Raw genomic sequence first — 12052 nt, 5'->3', positions numbered from 1 at the left:
CTGAGAGTTATGATGCCACACATGCTACCGAGGGTGACAGAGTGAGATTCTACCTCAAAAAAAAAAAAAAAAAAATTCTGTTGTACAAATCTAACACGAAAGTGCTTTTCAAGGATAGGGAAAGGATGTGAATATCATTCAGGTCCATCATCCCTTATCCAAAGCCTTTGTAGCAAAATGTATTCTGTTCTGATCAAGGTAATATATTTCAAATACTACAAAGTCAGAAGCAGGAACTTGTTCTCATAGTTATTTAATTTTTCAGCAGTGGAATGTGAATATCCATAATTAGTGGGATAAATAAGGTCTATAAGTAACTTCCCACTAGTTTGGACCAAATTTTGACAGTGAATTACTTAAGTAGAAAATTTAGGAAAAGAAATTTGGTGTTTAGAAGTGTATGGATTGTAAAACTGCCATAAATTTGCAATTGTGACCCAAGTTAATAGGGATTGGCTTAATCATTACTAAAGAGAAAGAATATAATACCTTTTCACACTTGTGAACCCAATACACTCTATTTTTAGAAGACAATTATTAAATATACTTTTTTTTGACTTGGTGAATACAGGTGAAAATAAATAAAAATTTTAATAAATTGATTTATATTTTAAGCAAACAGGATATTTTGCCACATAAAGTATACAGACAGTGAATCTTTTTAATTTTAGTAACTCTCCATAATTCATCTCTTTCTATTAAATATGATTACTCTTTAAATTTTGTAAATTTCCCAATGCAGTTCACCCGTCCTTTCCTTCAGGTCATCTATATTATCTCCTATGACACCACAATTAATCAGCATGATCATAACTCCAAGGGCCTTTATGTGACAGTGAAATCCATCATGGCTTTCAAAAACATCTTGTTGGTATCTGAAATATACTACTTTATCAATTTTACACGTAACATCTCAAATGGACGATAAAACAATCCTGACATAACCTTTGCATTTGCCCAGGACTGGCTTTAGACATGTGCTCAGAGGAGCGAGGTTCATTTAAGTGGTGGGAATTGGGAATCAGAAGTGCCTCTGTACCGCATTGTACCCCTTAGCTGTTTTTAACCAAAAAAGAATTAATCTGAAAAAATTAATTAGCAAAACATTTAATCTGCAAAACATTTAGCACTGGAGATTTAAGCAAAGACCTGTTTAGAGGACACCCACAATGTGAAAGTAGTACAGCCAATAAGTTTTCCATCTGATGGGACATTTTAGGTATGTGGTTTTCTAAAGGACTATTGACAGATTGTTTGACTCTGTTAAAAGAGAGTGAAGATAATGCTATGAATATTACAGAGACTATGCAGAGAGGTAGGGCCCACAGTCTACACCTCAGAATGAGCTGGCTGGGAGTTATGTGAGATCTAAATAGCTCTACTTAATTTAGACACTCATTTTTGTTTCACACCCAATTTTTCTGTTACCACCAGAGTAAGAAATAATATTAAAGAGAAGAAAGGTAACTAAAACAGAGGCACAAACATTGAGTCATACTGAACTTTCAAATATTAACCAATGGCAAATTCTTCGAAACACGTAAAGTTTAAAGTATTATAATACTCAAAACTTTATCCAAAATATCATTCATTAATGATAATTTGCAGATCTATTAGCATGTAAGCTCTCTGATAAGTAAGGTCCCTATATGGCAACTGAGAACTAAATGCTATGAACAAAATAATTTAAATGTCAAAGTATTTCAAATTCAGCATTCAGGACATAGCAACTTTCTATTTGTGTCCCTATCATCTCTAAAATATGATTTCAAAAAGTACTAGACTGCTAACGGGTGTCAAAACTTTCAGGAGGACAAGCATCTCTATACCTAGCATACTAAGCATACAAAGAGAACAATTATAGTATATTATGTAAATATCTAACTTAAAGTGCTCCATACAAAATGTGCTATACATATACATGAGAATATTTCATTAGTTATGTTTCTGTCAGATTAAAAATGAAAAAAAAATGTTTTCTCACAGTAGGGTTGGTTAGTTGTGTTTTTAAATCAAGGGGGAAAAGGGAAACATTTTTCCAAGTGTTGTTTTAGACCCCGTGCTCCAAAACTTTGACATGTGTTTCATTATGAAAGCAGACCCAAAGGAACTCAGTTGTATGAGACCGTGAGAGGTACGGCACACTACACATCGGCAGGAACAATGAGATGTCCTGAGGTGGAAATTGTACCTGGTGCTTTGATAAGCATTTTGTGTGTGTGTATTTGTGTGTGTGCATGTAGTAAAGGGCACATACACTGAAAATTTAGAGCTATTTTGAGGTAAGTCTCATTTCAGTGAGTTTGCCTTGAGGCTGGATGAAACAGGAGTGGGTGGCTGGACAATCTTGTTCTTGTCACATCTTTGATAATAACAGTGTAGTAGTTTTGTGCTTATCAGAGATAAATTTGGAATAGCTATGAATCTTAATCAGGAGGCTCTCCTAGCATCTGAAATTAAGTACTTTCAAAAAGTAACATATAGACATTTTTATTAATGGCTCAAACTATTAATAGCTCAAACCTAGTGCCAAGGTTTCCCAAAAGTTCCATTGATCCTACAGTCTAAAATGTTTTGAAATCATAGGAAATATTTTTAATTGATTGCAATTTTTATAACAGACATAAGGTAGAGAGATTTTGAAGGTTGTATCTATCACACACAAAGTACATCTAATATTACCTGACAGGATGAATCCTAATCTGGTGCCTGCTAGAATGAAGGAGACGGGGGAGGAAAACATAACTCCGCGGTAAATTGACATTTTGAGGTGAGGAAGCTTTAAGAGCGCCTATCTCTGGTGGGTCACATTTTCCTACTCCAAATGGAAACTTTCATGTTTCAGCCAAGCCTCATTCCATTTCCTGATAAGCTATTTCTCAAATATGAATGTAGATTAATCCTCTTTTAATAACCATTAACTCAGCCCAGATAATCACAGTATAAAAATTCCATCAAATCTTCTAGCTGCCTTTGGATAGTTTTGTTCAATAATTTATACTGCACTGACAGTTTTAATACTTAAGTGTGAAGTGTTTAGCATTTCATAACTTGCTCACTCATATTAAATTGTTTATATTTACCGAGCTTCATAAAAGCTGTTATCCTCAGAGGCAGCCATCTATCAACTAAGTATAAAAGTTTTGAAAGGGCTGGCTCTGACTTGGCCTTACTCCAAAATAGTTGAAGGGCACAGTACCTTCTGAGTTAGCAGTTCTGCGAGCAGATGGGTATCAATCACAGTGAGAATGATAATAGGAAATGTACTATTCTTGGCAAGCTCAAAGACCGATAGATACTTTCAAATTAAGTGCATAGATTTTTCAAAGAACTTCTATTAAACCATCTATCTAATATAATTTTACTAAAAGTGCAAACCTACTAAGTGAGAGCTATCTTGTTGATAAGGAGGGAGGCAATGAGGAAGTGTGGCAGACGGACAGGGAATGTTCTAAACGTGGATGTATTAGAGTTTTGCACTGAAGTGACTCACATAGTTCATCTTTTATTACTGTTGCTAAATTCAATGGTTGCAAACAAAACAGTCCTTGAATCAAAGCATTTCCTCCTTTTGCTTTGTATGATTTATATGAGCATGTCCCAGAGATGCAATATACCATGGCGATTGATTAAGAAAAAGGGGTGCTGAAGGGAAAGGACTGGACTGCATGAGACAAAGGTGCATTAAAGTATCATTAATGTTTAAGGCTCTAACACTCAGCTGTTACTGCGGAGCACCCCTTTCAGGGAAGCATCCCTCATTGGTGACAGGATGTACTACTTAGAGGGCACAGACTAAAGAAGCAGGTGGCCAGCAACCAATGAAAGAGGAGAACGGTAGAACAAGGTCTATCACCGGAATGCAAGCCCTGTGTTGATGGATATGCTACTTTCTCAAGCCCTGGAAACTCATTCTACCGAGGAATAATAAACGTTATCTTCATTAGATAAAGATGTTATCTCCAACATTATAACCAAATGATGATATGTCTAGAAATGCTGTCAAAGGGCAAGGCAGACAATCAAGTGGTTGTTTTCCTGGCATTTTGTGCAAGACAGTCTCAGCGATTTAAAAGCCTACCTACAGCAAAGAAGATTAATAAGCAATGTCAAAATCAGTTACTAAGACATTTATACTTCTTACCAAAGTTAATATTAGAAATCAAAGATAAAATATAATTTTCTCCAAATTTTTAAGGTGTTTGTAGGATAATGTTAAATTAAAATTATTCCTTAAAAGCTCTCCAAAGTAAAACATTATAAGAATTTCTTTTTATTGTTCTTGTTGGAGAAAAATCTTTAAATGAATTGTAATTAAATTTTAATTGAACATAGCTTCAGTACTGAGTTCAGTGTCTCAATGGCTAACTCTATCAGTCTATCTCCCCTTTTCCCTCTTTCTCTCTCTATAGCTCTCTCCTCCTTTCCCCCTCCCTTGGAGAAATTTTGAAGGTGACAGTTTCTAACACCCTCGAAACTTTGCCTTAGATTCTTAGAACATTGTTTCATACATGTTCAAACATGTAGACATGGAGGGCCTTATTCTTCTGCTTATCTTCCTTCCCCTTTTGCTTCCTTCTCTTTTTCTTGTCCTGGTAAAATGGTGCTTATTTGCATTTAAATTAAATATTTGGCTTTATCATTCTTATAAATTCTGGTGAAATTTTTGCTTGCTTATAATTTCCATCTGAAAGGTGTTCTATTGTAATTTACATCCTAACATACTAAGAGTGTATGTTTCAAATCTTCCTTCCTTCCTTCCTTCCTTCCTTCCTTCCTTCCTTCCTTCCTTCCTTCCTTCTTTTTTCTTTCTTTCCCCCTCTCTCTTTCTCTTTCTCTCCTTTCCTTCTCTCCTTCTTGTTCTCTCTCTTACTTTCTTATTAAATCCCACTCTGCATAGCTCACTGCAACCTCCACGTCCCGCCTCAAGCAATACCCCTGATTCAGTCTCTTGAACAACTGGGAGTGCTCCTTTATACCCAGATAATCAAAGGTTTCCTTTTATTCTGCACATTTTAGTCATATTCTTACTTAATTCCACTTCTCAAACAATGACTTCATGGCATACAAAGTAAGTGTGAGGAGTAAATGTGTGTGGTTTTAAAAAATTAATTAAGAAAAAAATGTTACACATTTTATCAGTCAGTAGTCTGGTATTTCATTGGACATACAAGCAAAAAGATTGATTTAGTTATGAAGCAACGTGGTCAGGAGCAATGCTTCAAAGCATGTTGTTTATAACAGCATTTTATGGAGGTTTTTAAGACAAGCCAAAATCACACATTCATTTTTCTTTTCTATTCCTCTTAGCTGGAAACAGTCTCTTACCAGCATAATTACTGAGTCCCTTTCTCTTCTTTCTTCTCCAATACAACCAGATGCTAAAACCCATCAGAATTACCCAGCAGGCACCACCAATGCCAGCTATAAAGGCTGGTTGCTTCACAACATCAGTGATTTGTTCAGTTATGCTGTTATTGTTTTCAGTAATGACAACTTCATTACGTCTCCCTAGGGAAGAAACAATAGTATTACTAAAGATTAAGACAAAAATAAACAGAGGAATACATACATGAGGTACTGAAGGCACAGAAAATTTCTTTGAAGGAAGACAACATTTTTTTTTTGTTCTGAGCCTGGCACATTATTGATAAGCATATTATATAATTTTGAAGAGAAGAGTCATGAGTTTGAGAATGTGATTAAGAACTTCACTTTTCTGTGTTTTGGTTTGCTGTGGACAGATTCAGAATCACTTCTTGATTTTTTGCTTTTTAACTATTACTAAAACAAAGTACTAGAAGTTGAAATAATGGCAACTTTTCTTGAGTAAGTTAAAGTGTTTCCTAATAGAGTTCTCATTTTTGAAAAAGAAACTAAATCTTTTAATACAGAGCATTTTCAAATTTCCTTTTGGCTAATTTATAGGCATTATTTATATTCAAAAATAGTAGAATCTCTGTAAGTTGACTAATGAAGGGACCCTAATACACTGGTCAACATGTGAAGGGATCAACATAAGGAACTAGGCTTACTGTACTGATATGTACATGTGGTGTATGTCGGTCTATTTTAAGAGGTGGTCAATGTACAGAGGTGGTCAACTATTGATGGTCTACCATAGTTATGATTCAGAAGAATATGTAACTTAATATGGTCCTTAATATTCTATTAAGAACTTATTTTGCTCAAATATCCTTTAATTTCTAAAAGGCATTAGAAGTCCTATATAAAGCAATGATAATTACATAAACAGCATCTCATAGAGATTAGCATGCATAATTAAAATATCACTAAAAGATAAAACTCATGTATTCCCTTGAAGTATTTGAAACTAATTTGAAAATACACTTCACAGTTGAATATAAAAGACAACTTTAAAATTAGTTTTAAGTTCTTAATAATTGAGACATACATTTAAATTTGGACTAATATTGTTCTAGAAGTGTTCATGTTTTGAAAATTTAGAAGTTAAAGATAATTTTTAGAAATCTCAGTCCATAGTATAAAAGGGTTCCCTTCACTCCACATCCACACCAGCATCTGCAGCTTTGAGACTTTGTGATGTGAAGTCTTCTCACTGACGTTAAGTGATATCTCAGGGTGGTTTTGATTTGCATTTATCTGATGACCAGGGAAGATGAGCAGTTTTTCAAACGTTTTTTAGCTATTGATACTTCTTCATCAGAGATGGTTCTGTTCGTATCTCTTGCCCAGTGGTAGATGGGATTGATTCCTCTTTTTTGTTGATTAATTTGAGCTCTCTGTAGATTTTAGTTACTAACTCATTGTCAGATTCAAACCCTACAAATATCTTTTCTCATTCTGAAGGTATCTTTTGCTTTCATTGTTGTGTCCTTAGTTGTGCAGAAGTTTTTCAGCTTAATTAAGTCCCATTTGTTAACTTTTACAATGTTGGTGGGACTGCAAGTAATACAACCTTTTTGGATATAGTATGGAAAAGCCTCAAAGAACCCAAATTAGATCTCCCATTTGATAGGACAACCCCATTACTAGGCATCTATCCAGAAGAAAAAATGTCCTTTACCATAAGGACATTTGCACTAGATTGTTTATCACAATTTAATTTATAATCACCAAAATGTGCAAACAATCTAAATGCCCACCGCTTCAGGAATGGGTTAACAAGTGGTGGTATATGTATACCGTGGAATACTATTGAGCCATTAAAAAAGATGGAGACTTTACATCTTTTATATTAACCTGGATGGAGTTGGAACACATTCTTCTTAGTGAAGTATCACAAGAATGGAGAAGCAAGAATTCAATGTACTCAATTCTAATATGAAGCCAGTAGATGATCTAATACATACCCACATAAGAGAAAAACTCAAATCAATTCAAGATGGGGGGAGGAGGAAGGAAGGAGTGTGGAGAGGGGAGGAGAGAGGTGGATGGGGGGTTAAGGTGTATAGCATACTTTTAGGGGGCTGGGACAAAATTATAAGAGGGACTTTACCTAACAAATGCAAACAGTGTAACCTAATTCTTTGTACCCTCAATGAACCTGAAACAATTAAAAAACACCTGAGCCATATTTTAAATAGGTTTTACATTCATAGAACTGTTACCCGACTGAAGTACAAATATTTCCATGCTTATTTAACAGATTAGGAAATTTTGACACTTGGAATTAAATGATTTCTAATGGCAGTATCATGCCTAGTTAGTGACTAATCAAAGATTTTTAAAAGGCAAATTGTAAAGAAAATATATATGACACATTTCTGCATATCACATCAGAGGAATGAGATTTTTATTTCTTATTATCATAGCACTATAATACATTAGAAACAGCATGGCCTTTGTCTTGGATTTGGAAATCAACTCTGTTACTAACTAGCTCACTAAGTAGTAAACTTATGTAGGGCTCATAAATTTCTGAGCTGGTGTTTCAGTTAGTTGGCAATAGTACTCTCTACTTTCTATATATAGTAGAGAATACTATATATATATATTCTAGAAGGATTAGAGAGACCTTTAGAAAGAGCCTAATATGAACACAATAGTTTTGACTAAAAATTATGAACCATGTAAGTCTATGGGTTGCTTTTAAGAGTCTTCCAGTTGGACATAAGTGGTAAATGATTTAGATTGAGGTACCTACGAGCTATAGGTACGTTGTTTACCATGGTTTCTCCTATCGTCAAGGGCAGAAAATTAGCCTACATTTCCCAGCCTCTTTTGCAGTTAAGTGCAGCAAAGTGAGTATTAGCCAATGGTAGTTAGGTACAAATGATAAACACTACCCTCCAGGCTTGACCATGAACGCTGCTGCTATAATATTTAGTATTCCTCAGGTGTTGGACAGAACCAGGGAATCTATTCAAAGACAGTGAGTTTTCAGAAATGGTAGAGCTGTTGTTGTGAAGATTCCAGGGTCCCTGAATAAATATATGGACTAGGAACTCCATTCCCCATTCTGCTGCCCTATATTACACTTGTCTATAAATAAGAAAGAAACTTAAAAATGTTTAATCCGGTAACACAACAAGCTTGTTTGTTGTGACTACTAACATTTCCTTATACATATTTACATTCCATTCCTGAAAGATCTTTTATACTAAATTCAATATTTAAAAACCAGTGTCACTAATGTAGTAAAACAGGTCCATTCTCCCCAATATGTCTTCCCTTAATTATTTTATATGTAAACATGGTCAAAACTGTCTGTAAACTTACTTAGATTTTCATTACGAGACATACACCTCTCTGGTAATTTTTTAACCAGCAGGCATTACTAAAAAGAAAACACATCTTATAGAACAAAAAGGGAAAAAACAGTCCTTCATTTTTGTAAAGAGTCCATAAAAATACCATATTTTGTAGAGTGTAGTATTTATGTTACCCAAGGTGTATTACTAAATTTTACATTCCTGGTATTTTTGAAACAATGTTGTCAGGTGGACTAATTAGAGCATAGACAAGGGATGTGTGTGACCTGTAACGCTCCATTGTTCTTGCAGACAAAAAATATAATGAAATACAGTGTCTTCCTCCCATTGGAGAGCAATGAAGAACAAAACTAATTTGTTGGACTAAAAATTAATTAGACACATAAGATTCTTTTGTACCTCTTACTGTGAAAGTTTACAGCTGTTCCACTTATTACTACCAACTATGTACTCTAAGCATGAGAAAGGCAAATGATTAGAGAAACTATAGCTATATTATAAAGCAAGTTTTAAGTCAATGTAAATTTGTTATAGGACATTCCCTTTGATGCCTATGTAAATGAACAATTTTGTGTCTATAAGTGCAATGACATGTTTAGAATTACAGAGACTTTTATGTAAAAGTAATCTTATCATAGAAACCTGCAGAGAAAAGAACACCACCAATTTTAGGCCGCTATAGGGATGTATATTTTTAAAATTTTGAAGTTAATGTTTAAATATTAATGGAGCTTTCGAAAACAATGATGAAACTGAGAGGCAATGATGAAACAACATGAACACGAGGCATAGAACAAATCTAACATTATTAACCATAAATTACACCAAATGCCAATACATGATTTAATTAAAGCAAAAGGGAAATGAGGTAGAGCTCGATTCACTTCAAGTGCCGCATCCAGTACTGAATAGACAATAGGGAGAGAATAAATTGAAACAGAAAACGAGATTAACTATCGCTAAATCACTTCTCAACGAAGGAATAACAGTTGTGCAGATAAGGTTATCAGACAAGATGTTAAGGTAGATATTCAGTGGTAATTAAAGAAACAATTAGAAAGCTTCTCAGTACAACAGTAGATATTAAAAAGAAATAAATCTTCTAGAATAAATAGCCTTTCGTAGGTTAAATTGCGCTTATTGTTTATATGTGTGGGAGCTCATTTTAATTGCTATGAATCTATTTTTTTATAATCACATCTTGAGTGGAGCATATTTTCATAAGAGACTGGGAATATGATTTGTTAGATTATTTTTATTTCATAGAAAATTTGAAGAAATGTTTGTATAATGCTTTAATAGTAAAGCTTACTCATTATCCATGTAAAGACTCAGTGCTTTAAAAATGATGGGAGAGTTCAGGAAAGCTTTCTATTATATTTACTATAGTATTGTTCAGTGCATAACTGTGATTATCACAGCCTGAACTTGGTTATATCCTATGTATGCAATTTTTTATTTTCCTATAAGTTCCATAAATCACCTAAATATTGTGAAGCAAATAATCACCGTGAAAAGAGAGAAAAAGAATAATTCTCTATGACATTTGAAAGAAAAGTATTTATTACTTGTTGATCAAAGATGATAGAACAAAATGAAAGAAAACATAGCTATTTAGCTATTTTACTTGTCTTCCAGATACAGTAATTATAGTCAGTCAATGAGTTTTATATAAACGATAGAGAGATAGTAAAAAACAAAGTTTCTTTATCTATCTGGGGTGCTCATAAAAATTATACATTTGAAATACATTGCATACGTAATTTTAAGTAAAATATTAATGACTTATTTCTAAATATGATAAAGAAATATAATATATATATTCAACTGACTAGTTGCACAGGTATGTGCAGGGGTATGTGCGTATGTGTGTATGTATAGATGTATATATTTAGTTAGTTGAATTCTTTTAGGTGTACCTGGATTTCTTTCTTATTCCAATTTATTTTAGAAAATCTCAGAAGGGCTAGATGGTAGGTTTCCCTCAGGTTAAGGAATTAATTCTGTCTGAATGACTAATTAAGAAAGAGAAGGCAATTTACAGAAAAGTTAATACTTTAAGTTTTTCTTGTCAATGCCTTTTTTTTTTTTTTTTTTTTTTGAGACAGAACCTCAAGCTGTCACCCTGGGTAGAGTGCTGTAGCATTATAGCTCACAGCAACCTCCAACTCCTGGGCTTAAGGAATTCTCTTGCCTCCGCCTCCCAAGTAGCTGGTGCCCACCACAACGCCCGGCTATTTTTTTGGTTGTAGTTGTCCTTGTTGTTCGGTAGGCCCAGGCAGGATTCAAACCTGCCAGCTCTGGTGTATGTGGTTGGCTCCCTAGAAAACATGGAGAATCTAACAAATTTTACCATTATGACTGAATGGAAAACTGTCCATAAGTAAATGAATAAATGCTTTGTGATAGAAATAATTATCCAGGAACTGGTATAAAATAATGGGAATGGGGGGCCAGCGCCTGTGGCTCAAAAGAGTAGGGTGCTGGCCCCATATGCCAGAGGTGGCGGGTTCAAACTTGGCCCTGGCCAAAAACTGAAAAAATAAAAAAATAAAAATAATAATGGGAATGGTTTAACTGGTATAAATAATCAGAAATTAGACAAATATTTTCAAAATATGTAAACTCTGAGAAGTGTATTTTCTATTTTTTTTTTTTTTAACTAAAGGTACAACCAAACATATACAAGCAGGGAAGACTTATTTCTTGAATGAAGGGAGAAGAAATCAACAGTTATAAGCCTTGTTTTTCCCTTAGAGTTCTCTTCAACCCATGTAGTGCAAGGGAGTTAGTACATAAGCTAAAAATCTCAATTTTATTTTTATGAGGAGTCATAAGATGGAGTTCAAAGTTGCCATGTGACTAATAATTGAGGGGGTAACCTTGTGAAAAAGGGAGCCAGGGAAGAGTAATGTGTCCAAATCAGTACATTGTCTCCCCTTACATTCTAGGGTGAACCTAGAATTACAAATGCAAAATGAAAATTAAAAAGATCTGGTGAAAAGCAAAAGCAAGATGGCTGACAGGCCAGACAGAGGTCAGCCCATGTCTACTGCAAGATTGTGCTGAAGTTTTGAATTTCATCAAGTTGGGGACAACTTGATAAATATATTAACCTTTTCACTGAACTTCAAGGAGAGAGCCATGCCACAGAAGTAAATGTTATACTAAGATTTTGCCCTAAGAATAAGAGCAAAACATAAAAAGTCCATAGTCTCAAAGTATAACAACTAAGACAATACAAGTTAAAGGTCATCACTCCATAATGTAATTGCCTGCTAGAAGATGAACATTCTTTATTTTTATTTATTTATTTTTTTTAGAGACAGCTAAACTATTTAGTTAGACAACTAAAT

At 34.2% G+C, this 12052-nt stretch overlaps 1 protein-coding gene across 11 annotated transcripts in view; it reads right to left on the bottom strand.

Moving 5' to 3' along the window:
• Positions 1-12052, bottom strand: part of ROBO2 (roundabout guidance receptor 2) — a 595724-nt gene that overhangs the window by 57889 nt on the left and 525783 nt on the right. For all 11 annotated transcript variants that reach the window (XM_023509678.1, XM_023509679.1, XM_023509681.1 and 8 more), the window contains one exon: positions 5329-5511. In XM_023509678.1, the coding sequence (XP_023365446.1) occupies positions 5329-5511 (183 nt within the window). The remainder of the gene's footprint in view (positions 1-5328; positions 5512-12052) is intronic.

The sequence above is a fragment of the Otolemur garnettii genome, unplaced genomic scaffold, assembly GCF_000181295.1.
Source record: "Otolemur garnettii isolate 467f Iridium unplaced genomic scaffold, OtoGar3 scaffold00009, whole genome shotgun sequence".
Lineage (NCBI taxonomy): Eukaryota > Metazoa > Chordata > Mammalia > Primates > Galagidae > Otolemur > Otolemur garnettii.
Note: the sequence above shows the minus strand (reverse complement) of the source record. Positions and strands in the feature narration are given on the sequence as shown.